The sequence below is a fragment of the Limanda limanda genome, chromosome 9 (genome assembly GCF_963576545.1).
Source record: "Limanda limanda chromosome 9, fLimLim1.1, whole genome shotgun sequence".
Classification (NCBI taxonomy): Eukaryota; Metazoa; Chordata; class Actinopteri; order Pleuronectiformes; family Pleuronectidae; genus Limanda; species Limanda limanda.
In genome coordinates, this window is record NC_083644.1 from 28,949,864 (window position 1) to 28,971,359 (window position 21,496).

Consider the following 21,496-nt stretch of genomic DNA (forward strand, 5'->3'; position numbering starts at 1 on the left):
GCAAGATCAGACAATACAAAGATCTATAAAAATCAATACCTCTGCCCTGGAAGATTTGATGTCCCAAAATTCTATGTACTCTCGCAGTGGCCAGAGTATGCACCAATATTAACCCATCTACCTACTTTTAGCATAAGCAAGATTCTACACAGGGATGCCCTCTTTCACCCATTTAATTTCCTGCTGAAATTGAACCACTTGCATTAGCCCTGACAAAAAGCTCTTTTCTTTAGGGGATTCGTCCGGGGGGGTTCAGAGCATAAAGTCTCTTTTTATGACGGCAATATGAATGGTGTGAATGGTATGAATAAGTATGGTTAAGATGAATCTGCTCAATAGGTTTTTTTCTCGGGCTGTCAAAATTAACGTGTAATGCGGGATGATGAATTTGTGGGATTAACGTGTTCATTTTTTTAACCCGTCGACGCTTGCGCAGAATGACCCGCTTCATGTACCCATACCCGCCCCCACTCACTCACTCGCTCAGAGCGACACACGCAGTGAAACCAGAGCTCGTTCACGTGAAGCAGCCGGTCAGTGACTTTGTAGAAGAACAGTGAAACACAGAGTTTCTCTGGTCTCAGCTGGTCAGTGATCAGAGCAGAAGCTGCAGCTGGTTTGTAACGAGCTGGAGATTCTGTGTCCTCCTCCACTCTGCTCTCACTTGAACTAATAAACACTCATCACTAGTTGTCAGGACCTGATGAGCACATGAAGTAACCTCACTCAAGAGTTTATGAGGCTGCAGTTAAACATCAAAACAATGACAAGTCAACATGATGTGCTCAGTACAACACGAGACGTGACGCTCACAGTCAAGACTCAGTGTTAAAATGAGCTGAGCGACTCGCAGACATGATCTGACACCATCCATTCATAACCAAACACATGACCGTTCGTTTGGCACCTAAATCATCCCAATACGAAACAAGCTATGAACGTGAACTAGTTCATTGTCATCTGCATGAACTGAACTTGTAACTTGTTCTTTTTAAGTGTGAACTGGCTAAACACTGCTTCTACAGATGGGTTCAGATTCAGATTTCAGATTTAAAGGTTTTATTGTTTGTTTGATTTAAAAAAGAAAAGAAAAAAGTTGTATTCAGCCATCCTATATTTGTTAAAAAAAAAGGAGAGCAAATACTAAGATGCCCCAATTATTTAGGATAAGGGTTATCTTTGAGTTTGATAAATAAGATTATCCTTTGATTGATCAGAGGCATAGTAAAGAGACAGCCACATTTAATTATGGTGTGATATGTTTTAGTTTGATTTTATTACATTTTTCAATCTTAATAACTCTTATCATTTGGACATGTCTAGAGAACAAATTTTAAATGTATATTTCCACCTTCTGTCATTTATCTTTCTGTTCCCACAACAATATCCACAGAAAAGGGAGATTTTTCGGGGCACTTAGAAATGGTGATTAATCGTGACTAATCACCATAATCTGATTAAATATTTTAATCACATATCATCCTTTACAAAGCAACCCAGTATAAATAAGAGCTGTCATATTGTTTTAGTTATTTACATCTTGGAGATTTGTATGCTTCCCATTGTGTCCTTTTGCATCTTTGCTGGACTTAATTTCTAAATGTAAAGCAGACTTAGACAAATTATAATCAGAATTTACACATTACAAAACATGCTCAACCAGACGTGTTAGGATACTCTTAAAAATAAATGGGAAAAAGACCTGGAGGAAATAATTCCTGAGGAAACCTGGCAAATCGTAAAGAGAATTTACTCATCCTCAATATCCCTCAAACACACTGTGGTTTAGTTTAAGATAGCGGACAATCTTTATTGGACCAATGAGAAACTAAGATAAAAGATAAGACCTGACATTTGAGTGATGCAAGGCTCCAGCCACACTGCTACATATATTTTAGTATTTTCCCAAGCTGCATGGTTTCACTTTCAATGCATTTATAAACATTTTGTTTTATAAAAATGTTAACATGGTCCAGCATTTCAGAAGGGGGGGGTCTATTGGGGGGGGGGGACCACTGTCCTATGTTCAAATAGTATTTCTTTTGTAATATATTTGAAAAACAAAAGAGGTTTAACTGTACCAGGACTTAGGCTCTCCAAAATGCAGGTAGTTGATGCTGTACAGATCCATGTCCTCAGTGTGCCATGCAAAGGCACTCTTCCACATCCCGAAATACAGGTATGGTGTGTTTACTCCTTTGATCTTGATCCCACTCTCACTCTCCACAGTATCCAGGATGGTGTTGAGACAGCCAATGTTCCATTCAGTCACATCCTGAAAAGGAAGGATTCAGCAGAGGCTGTAAATTACAATAACACTTGTGTTATCAGATAATACATAAATAATAATGGGAGGCTTTTCACTTTTCCCCCAAAAAAATAAAACATAAAAAATGAAAATGCAGCATATAGTATTTTAAACTGACCAAGAAATCAATGATAAGAGATGGTTAGGAGTTTCAGCATAACTTTGAAGGGTTTCTCTAGCACAGTTAAGAGTTGTTGGCATTATCTAGCCCAATACCACTCACTGGATCATACAGCGTTCCACTGACATCAGCCCCATATAGCGGCGGATTGAAGGTCAGGTTCTTCCAAAACTTCCTCTCCAGTTCTTCGAAATCTACAAATCTAGGATTGCAGAACCTGCATAGACAAATGTTAAGAGATTTTCAGTGAAAACATTCAGAATTCTCATTTCGAAGAGGCATGCTTATGGAAGAATCACACTGCATCAGGTTGTCTTCATTCTAATATTTGACATATCTGAAAAACTATTATTTAACAACTGTCAATTGTCATTTGACTATGTAAACTGACTTGTCCATGTCGGAGGTCTTGCGGAACTCGTTGACGGTCATTGGTTTCTTCTGTATATTGTACTGGGTGAACAGTCCTGACTGACCCGTCACCACCTGCTGAATGGGAGCAGGAATCACCAGGTCATCGATGTCATCATATGTCTGTCTAGGTTTCCAGCTTTTAGGTGGAATAACCTGCAAGAGATGAAAGGAACAAAACCAAATGACAGCAGCAGGAGAGCAGTAGAGCTGTGACCATGACATGTTGAAAATATATCAAGACAACATGCATGCCTCCATAATCATCGACTACTGCTTCAACTTTGGTACCGTCAGTGAAACTCATCCGTCCTAATCAGATTAGATCAAACATAGGAGTTTTCTGTGATAGCAGATTTTCAGCAATACCAAATGGTATGCAATGTATGTACATTTTAATTAATTAAGTTCTTGTCTCTTATGCTGTTTTCAGGCATGTGTTGGCCTTGTTGCCAAGGGAATAATGCAGGGTGTAGGCAGGTATACGGTATAAGGATTTATCAATTAAAGTTGACAGAATCTTGCTCAAAGAGCAAAATTCTGCTTCGGATGACTTCTTTATGAGTAGAGTGATACAGAAAATCAACACGGAAAATGAATGATGTAGTATTTGTGTGTAGCAGTATATTTTGTTAAGATAGCCATGTCACAATTATTCAACCCCTATATAATATTGTTGTTTTTAAAGCTGTCTGACAGTTTTTTTGTCCTAAAGTGGAGTTGAAACATAATTAAGCCTTTGGGAACTCTAACTCATTTGCTTCAGCTGTGATGCATATATAAACCCCACCCATGAAGGTATTCAAGGTGAGTTGCAATCATGGGAAAGACAAAGGAGCTTGCACAAAAGCTGAGAGAGGAGATTATTTCATCACACCTGAAAGGCCTTGGGTAGAAGAAGATTTCCCCAAAAAATTATATTCCAAGAGACACCATTGGGAACATTATAAGGAAGTTTACACTTATGGAGCAGCTGCAAACCTGCCTGGCCGTGGAAGAAAGCCCAACATTTCATCAAGGACCCTCAGCAACTTAGTCAGAACAACTCAGATAAACCCCTGTGTGACTGCAAGACACCTACAGGATGACCTGATGAAGCCTGCTACAAATGCTTCAGTGGCAACTATAAGACGTGCACTGAATAAAAAAGGACTTCATGGCCGGACTCCAAGACGCACTCAGCTCTTGACCACAGGGAACATCAAATGTCGACTAGATATATATGCCAGGAGGAATTTGGATACGACTCCTGAGTTTTGGGTGACAGTTCTCTGGACTGATGAAACCAAACTGGAACTGTTTGGACGTATGGACCAGCGGTATGTCTGGCGTGCAAAAGGACAGGCTTATGACCAGAAGAATACCATCCCCAAAGTCAAGCATGGAGGTTGGTCAAAGATGATGTGGGGCTGTTTTTCTGCGGCAGGAACTAGCAATCTTGATCGTGTACCTGGCATCATGGATTCAGTGAAATACCAGGCCATTTTAAAGAGGAATGTGATGCCTTCTGTTGAAAAATTAAACCTTGGTGATCATTGGACTTTCCAGCAAGACAATGATCGAAAGCCCACCTCCAAGTCAACCAAAGCTTGGTTGAGAAAAAGATCCTGGAATGTCCTGGAGTGGCTTTCTCAGTGACCAGATTTAAATCCGATTGAAAATCTCTGGTGGGATTTAAAGAAGGCAGTTGCAGCACGGAAGCCATCAAACATCACTGAGCTAGAGGCTTTTGCACGGTGAAAGGTGTAAGAAGCTTGCCGCACTTACCGAAAACGTTTGTTAGAAGTTATAAAAGTTGGAGGATACGCCACAAACTACTGAAGCTGGGGGTTGAATAATACTGCAATCCACATGTGTTAAAAGAGTTACATTTTTCATTTGAACTTCAAAGTTAAGTCAACTTCTGTTGTCAAAATAACTAAAATAAGCATCAATAAATATCTTTTGTTGCTTGATGAGGTTTTTTGTCATTTATTGTCATTATCTGTCATCCACATCACTATAATGTCTATTGAGGTGAGGGGGTTGAATATTTCTGATTGCAACTGTATACCCACTTATCGATCAGCATAACGTATACCCACAGACTTAATTATCATATTTGTCATGGATTTGATTGTGGTTATGGGTTGTATTTTCATCTGAAGCCGGAAAGATGGAAATGTCCATCCATCATTCTTCCATATATTTATGTATTGTCTGTATTGATTGGCCTGTTCACTGTGAACTAATAACTAGGGCATGATTTATTATTGGTTGGCTAATTAAAAAGCAGTCAATATGAGCTTTTCAAAGACAAATGGGTATTGGCATTAATGTTCGCCCATATCAAAACTTTTATTTGACACTATAAACAATGCAGAAAAACCTTTTGCAGTTGGAAACGTGTCGCAACAAATAAGTTTTACTTATTTTTTTTAGATGTATAAAATGATCAATACAATACTTAAACAGATGTGCATTTATATTTACATTTTACAGAAAAAATGTATTCTTACTTCAATTTGAATATATTTTTTGTATTTTCTTTCTTTTAATCTTCGGTTATTTATAAAATCTTATCATAAGGGTTTGATAGTGACAATTTTGATATGAGAAATATTTACCTCTCCAATATCGGTAAGACATCGGTTTGGCCTTGCTAGATACCAAATACTGTAAAACTATATATTATACAATTAACAAACAGTATAAGCTGCTATATCGTAAAAATTACATTAAAGGACCAATAATCAGTCAAAAGAACAGATCATAATAACCTGAAAAATCTCAAAAGATGCTACTTACTTTTGCCATTCCAGCTTTGTGTGCTCCTTGTGATTCCATATAGGCAATGTACCGGCTGAAGTCCTTGAACTCCTCTTTGGAGGGAGTGAACGTCATTATCCTGGGGGCGATGCCTTGGGCTTGCGAGTCTGTGGTCATCTTGTCTTAGGACTGTTTGTTTGACTTTAAATCTGCTTGGTGGAAATCACAGTCATGATCATAAATATGTAAATTACTTTAGCAGTCACAAGTTTGTCACTGTCTGACTCACATTAAAGCAGTATCTTAGAGACTTTTCAGACGGGCATCCCTGTTACTCCCACCCTATTCGAGTTCAGTGCAATCACTGACTGTCATATTTGCCTCAATGCTTAAGTTGCCCTACAATTAATGAGTTTTAAAAGGAGAAAGTTAAGAGATCACAATTTCAGAAAAATCCTCTGCTCTTAGACCATTTAGAGTTTTATAAGTAAAGTACTTGATAACTTATTTACAGTCTTAATGATGCTCAAATTCTTGTCGAATATGCTCAACCTCAATTTCACAATTTATTTGTTTCATCTAGATCACCACTAGCTCAAAGACCACCACATCTGGCCATGACTAGATTAACAAATACACATCATGCACTGTTTTAAACTCTGTAAGGTTTTAGATTTAAACTATTTGTTGATAAGAAAGGAATAATTTTGCTCCAAAAAAAAAGTTAACACTACTTAGACCATAGTAGACAAAGTCGAGCTCAATAAGCACCACACACCTGAATGATACTTTTTATCTATCTATGAAAACACGAAAAAATTGATCCAAAATGATCAAAGCACCTGCTCGTGTAATAATACAGAACAGTCAGTTATTTTAGCAATTATCGTGACAACTACATAACTTAAGACCTGAAACTCCATCTTGACCACATTAGTCTGGGATGTGCATTAACAGTCTCGCGAAACAGACGCAACTTTTAGCTTCCAAACCCCAAGCCAACATCAGGAAACTCCGGAGTAACCGTGGAGATGTGGAGGAGGATCGCGAATCCGAACTGCTGCCGCTCTCCGTCTGCGATTGTGTGAATATGACGTCTGTCAAACACGGTGGGCCACTCACAGCCCTGTTTCCAGAAAGAAATATTTAGCTCGTCCGCTAGCTAACATGCTAACTTCGAGATAGCTTTTTCTCCAAATCAGGAACTAAAAGTGTAGTCAACAAAACCCAAACTACTGTCACACTCAGTATTAAACGACCAGTAAATAGCATTAGCAGACATCGTGAGTGTCCATTTTATACCGGATAATGGTTTATAGAAAGTAGAAGCAGCGGGGACAGGATTGTGACAGCTGCCTGCGCTCTCAGCTAACCTACTAGCAAACACTGAGCGTCACATTCTCGCACACAAACTCAGGGGCGCTCCTGCTCTTCAAACAAACGAGGCAGTTCTACACCAGTAAACATCAACTTACACACGCTGAAATGTCGACGAGTTGTTCATTACTCAGGTCACAGGTAGTAAGAGTAGAAACACAGACATCATCAGTCCGAGTAGAGGAAACAGTCCTCCATTATTCCAGTCACGCATGCTCAGTGTGTGTTTGTTTACATGAACTCAGAGGAGGGGGTTCGGTGGTTCATCCAGCCAATCAAGGCGGCCTCTTTTCCAGCCCATCCAATAACATTGCTGTGTTTTCCAGCCCATGCCTCTTCTGTGTTTTCGTTTCAGAGTTCAGCTGATCGATGAACTGCACCAGGTTCTGAGTGCCAAGCATTTTAATTAGGGCCCGAGCACCGAATGGTGAGAGGCCCTATACGAATGGTGAGAGGCCCTATTGAAATTGTAAGGATTATTCTTATTATTAGGGCCCGAGCACCGAATGGTGAGAGGCCCTATTGAAATTGTAAGGATTATTCTTATTATTATTCTTCTTATTATTATTATTATTATTGTGACTAAAGTGAATTGGCTTTTTGAGGGCTTTAACATGCTGAACTTCTTACCAAACTTTGCAGAAAATTAGAGAGTGGTGAAAATTTACGTATTCTGGTGTATTTGGAAATGGGCGTGGCAAAATGGCTCAACAGCGCCCCCTGGAACCCAGCCCCTAGGTTTCCACATAACCGATTTTCACCAAAATCGGGCAAGAGGTGTATCGTGACTAATCATGAAAAAAAGTCACAAAGGGCATTATGAAAAACGCAACAGGAAGCCCACCATTTTGGATTTAGTGGCCATTTTGGCCATTTTGGCCATTTTTGCTTTGACGTACTTGTCCCAGGGCTTTCATCAAATCAACTTTAAATTTAGATGAGTGTCATCACAACAAGATGGAGAAAAAAGTTGACTGAAAAAATCAACTTTTCGCCACACCGTGTGACCTTGGCGTGGCGTCAAAGTTTGATTAAACGCCATCAAAACACGAGCTTCTGTATCTCGCACATACATGATCCAATCAAATCCAAACTACACACATAAGACAAGAGTCCCGGCCTGAAGACATCTACACTGAAATCATTTCTTAAAATCACAGCGCCCCCTGGTGGCTACAGGAAATGTATTTTTTTTGCATGTCTTACACTTGGATGTATTTCTCCTCATCCACTGACCTCAACCATGTCAAACTGTATCAAATGGGTCTCAAGACATTGATAATGAAGATATAAGATTACTGTGACTTTTCGTCAAACGCCATACTAATGGCGTGGCATCAAAGTTCATCAACTCGCCATGACACACGAAATTGCTGTAACTTCCGTGTTCATGGTTCCATCTCACTCAAACTACACGTCTGTGTTAACATCCCCCCCCTTAAGATATTCATATGGTTTTAAGAAATGGGCGTGGCAAAAAAACTGACTAGCGCCCCCTAAAGGGCAGCCCCGGCACTACGATTGGTTGACATGTACAAAAATTGATTATGGCATGTGTCTTTTCATAACAAACAAATAAGTCTCTTGGATCGATATGTTAGACCAAACAGGAAGTCCGCCATTTTGGATTTAGTGGCCATTTTGACCATATTCCACATTTTTACTTTGACATACTTGTCCCAGGGCTTTCATCAGTTCATCTTTAAATTCAGATGAGTGTCATCACAACAAGATGGAGATAAAAAATGATTTAGGGATTGTTTTTTCGTCACACCGTGTGACCGTGGCGTGGCGTCAAAGTTCATCAACTCGCCGTTAAACACGAAATGCTGTAACTTCAGTGTTCATGGTTCTATCTCACTCAAACTACATGTGTGTATCAACAGCCCCCCCCCCTGAAGATCTTCATATGGTTTTAAGGCCGTGTGACCGTGGCGTCGAAGTTTGATTAAACGCCATCAAAACACGAGGTTCCTTACTCGGACATATATTGTCCAATCAACTCCAAACTAGACATGTAAGACTAGAGTCCCGGCCTGATGACATCTACACAGAAATCATGACTTTAAATCACAGCGCCCCCTGGTGGCAACAGGAAGTGAAGCGTTTATTGTCCAATTGAGTCCAAACTAGACATGTAAGACTAGAGTCCCAGCCTGATGACATCTACACAGAAATCATGACTTTAAATCACAGCGCCCCCTGGTGGCTACAGGAAGTGAAGCGTTTATTGTCCAATTGAGTCCAAACTAGACATGTAAGACTAGAGTCCCGGCCTGATGACATCTACACAGAAATCATGACTTTAAATCACAGCGCCCCCTGGTGGCCTCAGGAAGTGAAGCGTTTATTGTCCAATTGAGTCCAAACTAGACATGTAAGACTAGAGTCCCAGCCTGATGACATCTACACAGAAATCATGACTTTAAATCACAGCGCCCCCTGGTGGCTACAGGAAGTGAAGCGTTTATTGTCCAATTGAGTCCAAACTAGACATGTAAGACTAGAGTCCCAGCCTGATGACATCTACACAGAAATCATGACTTTAAATCACAGCGCCCCCTGGTGGCTACAGGAAGTGAAGCTTTTATCCTTGCCACAGAGAGGAAAACGCATCCAACGCGTAGACGTGCGCTTGGTCATCGACCGCTCTCTCCCCCGACCGCAACAGGCTTCAACGTGCAGGTGCTCGGGCCCGCAAGTGCTACAACGTAGCCCTAGTTTTATAAATGTTATTTTATAAAACCTAGAATTGCTGAGAAGAATTAAACGGAGCCCCTTTAGTCCCAAAATATGAGTTAGTTATTATCTTGTGGGAACAAGTTACCAAAGTATCTTGTGGGACCCACAATACTCGCTCCCAGAGCTGGCTTTCAATGTATGTACCTCGTGTTAAGACCAACTTGGGGAAGACAGCTTTCTATTATAAAGCCCCCTACATCTGGAATGAGGTCCAAAAATCTTTAAAGTTGCGCTCATTTGTTTCATTGACAGAGTTTTCGAGTCTGATCTCATGTACAGCTGACTTCTCCTGCAATGACTGTAACTGCTAGTTGACTTTGCCATAGTATTTTGACGAATTGTTTTATACCTTGTATTACTGTGTATATATATGCATATTTATTTCATTCCTATTTATTCAATGTATTAACTTTTAATGTATCAACTTTTTTATTGTACCCTCGGCACCATTGAAAATGAGGGTCTTATCCCTCAATGTGTCTTCCGAGGCTTAAATAAATATTCAATCAATCAATCAATCAATATAAATACGTCAATATGAGTGAATATGTGCGTAGTAAAGACATGACTGGTCGATTCTTGAGTTTGATCAATTCTCAAGTATTATGATTGAAAAGTAGTCCTTCCTTCCCTCCCTGAGGCTGTTATCTTTCAATATGTGCAGCAACTGATTGCTGACAATCCTGTATCTCTGTGCATGAGCAACAAGAACTTCATTGTGTGACATTCCCAGGTGAAAATAAAACTTGAGGTTTCCCCACGCTATGGTTCAAATCTGGTGGCTGTCTGGATCTGACTAATTACAACACAAACATCCTATTAAAATAAATATGGTGTTCCCACAAAATAAATATCTTGTGCGCACAAGATAGTAACTTGTTACCAAAAGATGATAACTTGTGCAGTAAAGGTAAAAAAATAGAATCTTTTGGGACTTCAACTCTTGTACCTGAAGGCTCTACCTCGCATACAGACTCTAGGAAGTGAAGAACATAGTGACAAAGCCAACAGCTCTTGGTGCATCTTACACAGTATAAGAAATGAGGCTGCAATGTATTGAATGTGCAAAGTACAGCACGCTTTTTGTTAGCATTTATCAGCCCCATCGTTCTCTAATGTGGTCAAGATGGAGTTTGAGGTCTTGTGCCCCATGGACTTTTCCCCCATGTTCTCCAGGTAGTTCATGGGTAAGTGGGGGTGGGGTCTCGCCCGCTACGATGATTAAAGGTAACCCAACATTGTCACAGAGATAAGAAGTGAAACAGAACCTTTATATTACAAACCCAGTTATTCAACTTTATTAACAACAACATTTTAATAATTTTAACAAATAGAAAACACATCATGTACATAACAGATAGGACCTCAGCATGACTTCATTTCATCCAGAACCATCTGACTTTGTCATCTCATCCAGTAAAGCCAGAGATCCACCAATAAGTTAGTTGTTTGTCTTTTTGCACCACAGGGATAAAGTAGATAAGCTGTTATATAACATGAAATGGGATCCACCGAATGGCTTGTTTCATGTCTCTGTAAAGCTATGTATGCAAACAGAAAAGCAAAGTCATGAGATGAGAGGGCAAATCCGAAATAAGAGTCACTTTCCATTGTGTTGATTAGTTGACAAAAATGAAAATATATGTAGAATGGAGTCAGCCTTATGTATCAAGGTTTATCATCTAAAACACAGTGATTAAGATTTAGCATTGAATGGTTACTGAATGTTCTCATAACATAACATCTTGTCATAAATTTAGGTCTTGGGAATTCCTAACCTAACCCCTTTTGTTTTCACAAAAGCAGTTGTTCAGCTGTGAATCGTCAATAGTTTGAAAATTATCCCCATCATCATAGATCTGACTTGAAAGCAGGAATTCAAAGCCACATTTTCCTCTGAACAGGGCCAATACAGTAATGATAACATTAGACTATCAAAATTAAATCATTAGCAGCTGTGAGTATACGCTCTCCAGTGTTAATAACTTTGAGCATCTTGAAAATACATGTTCTTAGTGCTAACAAAAATATATAAAGATTAAGACATATAATAACCAGTGTAAGTGATACAAGTGATTACAAAATAATTTCTAAATATTAATAACATAGTAATGGTGAATATAAATGATAATAGCAGAAATATATTTTTGCTATTGGGAAGAGGCAGATCAGAAAGTGATAGGAGAATGAGGCATGGATAAAGGTCATTCAGGGTTGGATTCTGAGAGGTTTGGGTGTTGGGTCTGTGGCATAATCATGGTTCCACGGGAGGTTGTCCGGCTTCCTCTCTTCTCCCGTTTCATGCCAAAAAACAAACAAACAAACACACACACACACACACACACACACACACACACACACACACACACACACACACACACACACACACACACACACACACACACACACACACACACACACACACACACACACACACACACACACACACACACACACACACACACACACACACACACACACACAGTCCTCTGTAACCTCCACATCAGGCCAAAGGGACTGATGGAGCTAAGTGAATATGGCTCAGAGGAGACACCAGTTCCTTCTGGGTGAGGGTTATGTTGCATAGTGATCAAAGCTTCCCAGATACTCCAGAGCAGCCCGGTAGCACAGCTGGTACTGTTCCTAATAAGAAAATAATATGTTGGACAAACTGTAAGTGGGAGATATTCTGATTCCGACACACTTTTTATTAACACAACGTTCTCTTGCATCTGTTGTTAAGTTATGTTTCTGGTGCTGTCCAGCAGCAGAATATCATACCTCTGTCTGCACCATGGCTGGCCTCTGAGTGCGGAGCATCTTGACAGTCTGGAAGAGGTCGACCACTCCCTCGTACCTCATTCTCTCTAGGATGATGCTCAGGGTGATGAACACACCGGTCCGCCCAACACCAACACTAATTGGCACACAATATTAGATCCTTATTACAAAGGTGATTGTTCAGTAGCACTGTAGCCCCGTAGTGACTAGTTTTTTGTGCAGACATTTTAGCTTTTTATTTGTCATATTTATCATTATGAAGCCCTTATTATTCCTAGATAAGGTGGGTGTATTGGAATTGGTGACATCTGTCTGTTTGTCCGTCTGTCTTTCTGTCACAGCAATATGCAGGCAGTTTTAATCCAATTTGGATTAAACCAGGTTCAGGTAATGGTCAGGACCTTCACTAGTTCTTTTTCAAGTTCATCAAAAATCAAAGTCACAGCATCCCATCAATGAACAGAGCATGTTCTTAGGTGATGGGTTACATGTTGCTAATAATGGAGGTTATCTTTAATGCACCGGTTCTAAGCTTATTCAGTTGTAGGATGGTTAATGCATCATATTTGTACAACACTTCTCTAATCCTTTTGATCACTCAAAGGACTTTAAAATACGTAACAGGTTCACACACATTCACACAAAGCTTCTATGACACATCATTCAGATACTGTCGGTGCAATTAAGGGTTCAGTTTCTTGCCCAAGGACACTTCATAATGTAGACTGGCAGAGCTGCGGATCGAACCACTGATGGTTAGCGCATGACCCGCTCTACCTCCTGCCCAAAAGAACAAACTCAATACAAGTACAAATAACTCCTTTATTAATGGAGCAGAGACAGAGAACTTGAGAAAAGGGAACCAGAGTGTGTTCTTAAGGGCCAAACTACTTGTGAATTAGTTAAAGGTTCAGTGTGTAGAATTTAGTGACATATAGTGGTGAAGTTGCGTTTTGCAGCTGAACACCCCTCACCTAACCCCTCTCCCAAACATTAAAGAGAACCTGTGGTACCCTTTAGTTGTAATAAAAACTCAAAAGGTGTATAGTTTGTGCAGTTTGGACTACTGTAAAAAAACTTGGCGGCCTCCATAGAGAGGACCTACTCTCGATGTAAATACAAAGTATTTAAATATAAAGGAAAAAGAAAACAACAACTTGTACAATTTAGATGAAACACACTCGTGAAAACATCACTTTTGGTGCTAATTGTAAGTGCAGCCTTTGACACTGTGGATCACAGTTAACATTTACAAAAACTCGTAAACTGGGTTGGTTTTTAAAAAATAAAATGGTTAAAATCGTATTTGGAAGGTAGGGACTATATACTATCAGAATTGTCTGAGCTGCTGTCACTATGTTTAATTAACCATGACAGGATCATCATGGGGATTTTAATCTGCATAAAACACCTCCTGTAAGAACATTGACTTCATGCAACTTCTAAACTCTTTGGATTTTGCCAAGCCATCACAACCATGGCCACAAACTAGATTTAGTGATTCCAAAAGTGTAGATATTTCTGTTAAAAAGATGTCCTGCCTCACAATAAAATGTGAAGAGTTTCCTGAATCTTTCCAAATGCATGGAAAATGTCATCTATCCTGATGCTCCTCCACTTACCTGCTGCATTCGACACAGTAGATCACAAAATCCTTTTACAGAGACTTGAAAGTTGGATTGGTATCACAGGCACAGCTCTAAACTGGTCAAAACATACCTCACTGGCAGGATAAATTTCATTAGCCTTGGTAACCATTTTTCACAAAAGCATGATAACCTTTTCGGCATTCCACAGGGTTCCATTCTTGGTCAATAACTATTTTGCTTCTATATGATAACACTGGGGAAAATGATTAGTGACCAGGGTATGAACTATCATTGTTATGCTGATGATCCTCAATTATATCTGTCCGTAGCACCAGATGACTCTTATGGTCTAAACCAAGTTATAACCTGCCTCTTCAGCTTAGAACAATGGATGACGAAAAGAGATCACATTTCTTAGTTTTTAGCGTCTTTACACTGGCTTTCAGTCAACAGAGGATTGATTTTAAATTATTTAACTTTTTTTTAAGTGACTTATACAGCATCTCTGATTGTTTATCAGAATATGTTCCAAACCGTTCAATCAGGTCCTCTACCACAGTTTTATTCAATATCCCCAAAATTTACGATAAAAAGTTTGGGGAAGCTGCTTTCTGTTGCTATGCCCCACAGGTTAGAAACAAAGTGCCACAACACATCAGACAAGCTTCCTATGTTGATAGTTTTAAGAAACAACTCAAGAATTATTTGTATGATCTTGCATTTAATTATATTAATCTTTAACATTTTTGCCCTTGACCTGTGGTGTTTATCAAGGGTCAATTCTGGGACCACTTCACTTTTCACTCTATACATCCTTCCACTTGGCAATATCATTCACAACAATATACTTGCCAACCCTTGATATGCGGGCGACACTCAGATTCATATAGCTCTCTCATCAAATTAATATGGTCTCTATCCCCCAAAACAATCAATATTTGGACGTCCCAAAATGTCTTAAAACTCAACAAAGAAAAAAACGAAGTAATTGTGTTTAGGTGTAAAGATGAGCGACTCAGGGTTGCCTCTCACCTAAAAGAAAACAGGTATCAAACAAAACATATTCATGCTTTATCTCCAGTAAATTTGACTACTGGACTTTAAACAGGACTTAATAAAAATACAATCAGGCATCCAAATGTCAGCTGCAAGAGTTTTGACCAAATCTAAAGGGCTGCACACATCATACAATATTCCAAAGTCCTTTTTGAATTACTAATAAAGACTAAATATGCTACTAATATGCATGTTAACAAGAAAATAGCTAATGGTGAGTAAGTCAACCTAATTTAAAGTGTCACACACATTCACTTATAGGCAAACTAAAAGATGTATATCTGAAGGATAGGTCAACATGAGAACAGGAGTCTGAAATTTAATGACATCAATAGCTGCTTTGCACTGAATCTCAATATATTTGTTCCTGCTGTCAAACACCCTCCAAAAGAACTGCAGTGCTATTTGAAAGGAATTAATGCAAAACACAAGGGATGTGGAATAAGGAGATGGGTTTTAGAAAGCCTCACACATAGAAATACATGCACAATGGATTATATAACAATAGTGAATTTTAACTTTGTTTTTATTTTGTGCTGGGAATCGATGATTGTAATAAACAATAGCAAAACAAAAAAAACTGTTCTTGTGCATGCTTACAAAAATTCACTCCTGTCATTCTCTCAATCAAGGACACACACACACACACATGCACACAAACACAGACACAGACACAGACACAGACACAGACACAGTCACAGACACAGACACAAACACACACACACACACACACACACACACACACACACACACACACACACACACACACACACACACACACACACACACACACACACACACACACACACACAGTTACCTGCAGTGAACAGTGATTGGTCCGTCTTGTCCAAACTGCTCCTTAGTTTTATGGACCTGCCCGATAAAGTCAATGAATCCCTCCCCAGTTTTTGGCACTCCTTGCTCTGGCCAGTCAGTGAACTGGAACTGTCTGATGGTCCTCGACTGACCATCCTGACAAACATACAGGAAAAAGACACTGTAAGTAACTCAAACAAAACTCTTTAGCCCCCTCCTGTTAGATGAGGCAGAGACCAGTGTGAGGTTAATAAAGCTTTACTATACTGTAAACCATCATTTTAATAATTCAGACTGGAGAGTTTTCCTTTGACCTTACGATATAGTGGGTACAATTTCACATCATATTCTGTATTTTCAAATAAAATTGACAACACAATTTTTTTTTTTATTTGCATTTACCTTAACAATGCTCCTCACTGCCTATTATACAATAAATAATCAAACCATGTATCCAAGGAGACACTAGATTCATGGAACTAAATAAAACCTACCCTAAAATGTGCAGTGAACCTTTGACATTAATTCTTCAGCATTGATCTTTTTATGGCCTTCTTTGTTATCAAGACTGTATTGTACTGTCTCAAAGTGAAAAAGTAGTTTAATTATATATATCGTGTATCCTGTAAGTTAACAAAAGTAAATTATAATATAGTTGGTATATTCCTTATTTGCTACTGTTATGTAAAAATCATTGTAATATCCTTCCACCTATAATTGCTTAAATTTTCTCATCCCTCCACATTCTCCTTTATGTGTTATTCCAGTTAGTTTTGCATTTGCAACTGTGAGATGTTTGTATGACCTGAATCTGATCTTTCAGCAAGAATAAAACCTTGATGATGTCATAATGTCTCTTATTTACCTTGTCCTCAGCTTTGAAGTCTGTGGTCTCCATCTAACTTCCATTCACAATATAGAATCCCGTATGTAAGCAACTTTACTGTGAATATGGCTGCTTTTAACAAATATTCATAATTGTTGTAGTGTGTTTGTTGTTTTGAGCCTCATCAGGGGTTTTTAAGTGGCTAAATGCTAATCCTGCCTTTCTTTGATAATCTTGGTTTATTTAAGTAAGAGATCTTTTTTATCCTTCCAATCAATCGCATAATTCACACACATCGTATTTCAACCCACTTCAAATATGCTGGGTGCAATCTTCAGACTTGATGATGAAAAGTTGAACTCTTTGTGCGTTTTTCTCCGTGGTGTCTTATTTCTCAGTTTTGCCATGAAACAGGAAGTTGTTGTAACTTGAGTGTACATTATCCAATCTTAACCAAACTTCACATCTATGAAAGTCCTGGCCTGAACACATCTACATGCAAATATTCATTCTTTGTGTGAGGCCACCACTTGAGGTCACTAAGGGTTTGACATTTGCACATGAGAGCTTTAAAGTGCAGACAACCTTTATATTTGATGGAGTTCATCATCTCTGCTGTGCACAGCATGTGTGAACCTCCTCAGTGTAATGGGATTGATTCTAAATAAAATTCCTAGATGACTAGCTAAAACAGGATAATTTTAGCAGTCTGAATATAATATCTTCCATAGCTTTCAAATAAATATTTTCTTTTATTTATTCGATTAATTTGTTTTATTAATTTATCTTTATATGTCACGGTTGATGAAAGATCACAGCTCTAATTTCACAGAAAGAAGGGCGATGTCTATAGGACCTGGGGAAAAAATTAGTTAATGACACCAGTGGTAGCACTCTCCCTCTCTCTCCCTCTCTCCACTGCTGGTCCTGTAAGGAAGTGTAGCTGTAGCATGTTGTGGGGGCAGCAGGTGTGGACGCCAAGTGTTTGTTGGGAGCCCAGAGCAAAGTTGTGGGTGTGTGAGTGTGTGTGCGTGTGTTTTTGTGTGTGAGACAGTATCAGCATCGCCCTATAGGCACACAGTAATCTCCTCTAGTCAGCATGTACAAACAAACGAGTGGGAATGATAATTCAAAGTAATCAATTAACTAAACTTCGAGCATGTCTCAAGGACATAAAAACCTGGATGACCCGCAATTTTCTCTTATTAAACTCAGATAAAACTGAGGTTATAATACTCTGCCCTAAACACCTTAGAGAAACATTATCTAATGATATAGCTGCGCTAGATGACATTACCCTTGCTTCCAATGAAACAGTCAGGAACTTGGGAGTGATCTTCGATCCTGATTTGTCCTTTAATAGTCACTTAAAAGTAATTTCTAGGACCGCGTTTTCCCACTTGCGTAATATCTCAAAAATCAGACATGTCCTTTCGCAAAAAGATGCAGAAAAACTAGTCCACGCCTTTGTTACATCGAGACTGGACTATTGTAGTTCATTATTATCAGGCTCCAGCAGTAAGTCGTTAAAGACTCTGCAGCTGGTCCAAAATGCTGCAGCACGTGTCCTGACGAGAACCAAGAAATGAGAGCACATTTCCCCAGTATTAGCATCGCTACACTGGCTTCCTGTTAAATCTAGAATAGAATTTAAAATTCTCCTCCCCACCTTCAAGGCCCTTAATAATATAGCGCCATTTTACCTGAAAGAGCTGTTAGTACCTTATCAACCCACTAGAGCCCTCAGCTCCCAGAATTCAGGCTTACTTTGATTTGTGAATTATTGGCTCCGTAAATTACAGACCCTCCTCTATTGGTTACGGGTATAATAACGCTTACAGGAATAATCCACTTTTGCAAATGCACCTGTGTTAAGATTATTAAATTCTGCCGTGATTGTTTGCCGCAAGAGACTTTGGGTCCAGAGCCTTTAACTTTTCCCCTCTTGATATTTGCTATTTATATGAAGTGAGCTGTCAGTACTCCATATGTTGCACGTTTCCAACCTTGCTACTGTGTTGCTCTCATTCCCAATTGGTACTGTTTATTAAGAATTTTGAAATCATATTTCAGAAATAAATTAATTGTCTATTTTTGGAGCTGTCAGCATCTATCGCGTTTATTCTGGATATATGTGGTGAACCCGATCGGAGTTTAACTTTCATAACAACATTTCGACCTCTATATCAGTTTCATAACAAAGAAGGAAGACTGTGTTTTCTTGAAGCAGTGGTTTATGTCAAGCCCTGAAGTACATGCAGGTACACAGGACAAAGTGGCAGATGTCTGCTTTAAATGTGTGCAGGGAGGCCGTTTGTACAGCATCAACAACTGTGTGGTAAACACACAGCCCAAATGACAACATGCTAAATACACAGAAGGAAAATGGAAGGTGAACTTACCCTGGCATCTGTAACTTTGAACTCTCTCAGGATGTACTGAGGCATGTTGTACTCAGCCATGGGGTCCACAACAAAGTACTGGTAGCGCGCAGAGCGCTCGCCAGGCCAGTACTGATGGCACTTTTCCTAAAGAATGAACAGAGAAGACAAATCACGACATGGTGAATTTAAGCAGGACATAAAAGAAGACTGTAAGACAAGGCAACAGATTCATGTCGTGCAAGCAACAGTTGTTCAGGTACATAAGAAGTGAGGGCAAGTTTAGATTAACCTGTAAAAACAAGCTGTTGGGGCCCCAAAATCTGTGTCATTGCGTATGCACACCGTCACAGCATTCACATTCATTACTTACGCATTTATGTAATTATTTGTCTATAAATTAAATTTTGAAATACTTTAAACATGGTGCTTTTGGAGCACCCAGTTTAAATACTGTATGGAAATAGGAAAAGGAATATGTATTGGATAATGTGGTCTGAATTACCTTCTTTAATGAGATGTACAGTACATACACATGGCAGTAGGCCTCGCTATAGCTTCTGATATAAATACATGATATACGAAGAGCAGCACAGAAACTGGACTCAGGCTGATGTGGTGTGCTCTCATCTCTTTCCTGCATGTAATATAAAATGACAAGCAGATGGTTGATTGTAGTATTCTGACACTACGTGGCTTAATGTGACATGATGATGGGCATGGAGTGATGGATGAAGTACTAATATCTGTCTTTACTGCTGCTTTCTGTTCCATACATATTGATGAAGGACTTTGTACACTGCAAATGTATGTAATAATGTGTAGATACATTCAGGGATGATGAATTGAGCATATTTGTGTGACAACATGCTCATTATATCAATCATCAATAAAATTGTATTTGTATAGCCAATTTTCATATATGCCTCTTATTTATAGGCCAGGTCCTATACTTTTGGACCTGGTCTATGTGTGTGGGTGTGTGTGTGTCTGTTAAGCATTGGTCCACATGCTTAACAGTGGACCAATCACGGTTAAGCATTTATCTGGCAATTGTTGACTTTAATTATATGTATTATTATGAAATCACAGAAAATGCAATGTTTTTGTCAGTAAGCTCAGCATTACAGCTCTCAAACGATCAAAATGTGTCTGCAAAAAATGACGCAGTACTTTTGGCCTCATTTACGGACGGGTAAAGGTCTTCTCCATGTGCATGCTGAAGTGTTCTTGGGCAAGATATTGAGCCCCTCACAGGAGAAAAGTGCTGACCATAGATGCACTGTATGAACGTGTTTGTGTGACTGGGTGAATGGTTAAACTGTACTGTAAAGCTTTGAGTATTCATAGTAAAGGTGTATGTGCACACAAAAGCCAAAAATGGCAAATGCAAGAAAATAATGAAATTTATAAAACCAGTACATTTAATGTGTTGATAAATTTTCAGACTTCAATTTTAATGTGATATTGGTTCACACTCAATGACAGGTGTAAGGTGTGACTGTGATGTTTTACCCGTCCCATCTCATGGAGCTTGGTGAGCATCACTACAATGGTGGAGTTGTGTTCCCACAACATTCTCCAAAAGTCCTCTGTGGTCTCAGCTAACGGGCCCTGGGTAGCCATGTATGCTTTCTGCTGCCTGCAAATTGGAACAGAGACAGTCTGTGATTATTACTCAGGATTCAGCAGCACTGCTCCTATTTGGATTAAATTTCAGCTTTCTTCCTTTTCAGCCCAAGTGGTGGTTGCAGCCTGACATCATACTGTAACAAAAATACAGGTTATGGCAGATGAAAAATTATGTCTAAAATGATCAAAAAGCTTTATTTTCTTAACTAATGTCTTTCAAAAGCGGTTTTCTCCAGGACAAGAGAATCAGGTCCAGACATTATCTGTCCAGCACAACTGGAGACTGTCTGTGTGACATTTGTTCACAGAAATATTCTGTTTAGTGGTTGCCAAATTTTCCAGGCTGCATTTGTTGTCATTTCACAACAACAAACACACAAGCACAAGCAGTTAAGCAGGATCAACTCTACGCCTCATCCCATTTAAATAGCTTCAATGACATACCATAACTGTTGAATGCAGCTATCAGGTGTTTTTAATTAAATTTTATGCAACCTCAACAATAGATTTGATGAGTTAGCTGTTGCACTGCTATTTTAAATGGTTTGCTTTAGCACAGAGCCTTTTTAACAGCACTGTTAAAGGACAGATGCCATCCCAGCTGTTCAACTGAGCCCTTGGCTATTCACTGGAGAATGCACAGGACACTACCACTAGGTGACAGTGTTGAGCCATGCAGCACACAGCTCAGGTTATTCTCTCGAACCT

General features: G+C 39.2%; 2 protein-coding genes across 8 annotated transcripts in view; both read right to left on the bottom strand.

Moving 5' to 3' along the window:
* kdm4aa (lysine (K)-specific demethylase 4A, genome duplicate a) overlaps positions 1–7,171 on the bottom strand; it is a 28,564-nt gene extending 21,393 nt beyond the window's left edge. For both annotated transcript variants that reach the window (XM_061078938.1, XM_061078937.1), the window contains exons 1-5: positions 7,064–7,171; positions 5,628–5,797; positions 2,821–2,996; positions 2,532–2,646; positions 2,082–2,275 (exon numbers count right to left, since the gene is read on the bottom strand). In XM_061078938.1, the coding sequence (XP_060934921.1) occupies positions 2,082–2,275; positions 2,532–2,646; positions 2,821–2,996; positions 5,628–5,765 (623 nt within the window). In that variant the 5' untranslated portion in view covers positions 5,766–5,797; positions 7,064–7,171. The remainder of the gene's footprint in view (positions 1–2,081; positions 2,276–2,531; positions 2,647–2,820; positions 2,997–5,627; positions 5,798–7,063) is intronic.
* A 5,110-nt stretch (positions 7,172–12,281) lies between these two features.
* Positions 12,282–21,496, bottom strand: part of ptprfa (protein tyrosine phosphatase receptor type Fa) — a 151,839-nt gene continuing 142,624 nt past the window's right edge. For all 6 annotated transcript variants that reach the window (XM_061078475.1, XM_061078473.1, XM_061078474.1 and 3 more), the window contains 5 exons: positions 20,672–20,798; positions 19,178–19,303; positions 15,951–16,105; positions 12,489–12,624; positions 12,282–12,350 (listed from right to left, as the gene is read on the bottom strand). In XM_061078475.1, the coding sequence (XP_060934458.1) occupies positions 12,282–12,350; positions 12,489–12,624; positions 15,951–16,105; positions 19,178–19,303; positions 20,672–20,798 (613 nt within the window). The remainder of the gene's footprint in view (positions 12,351–12,488; positions 12,625–15,950; positions 16,106–19,177; positions 19,304–20,671; positions 20,799–21,496) is intronic.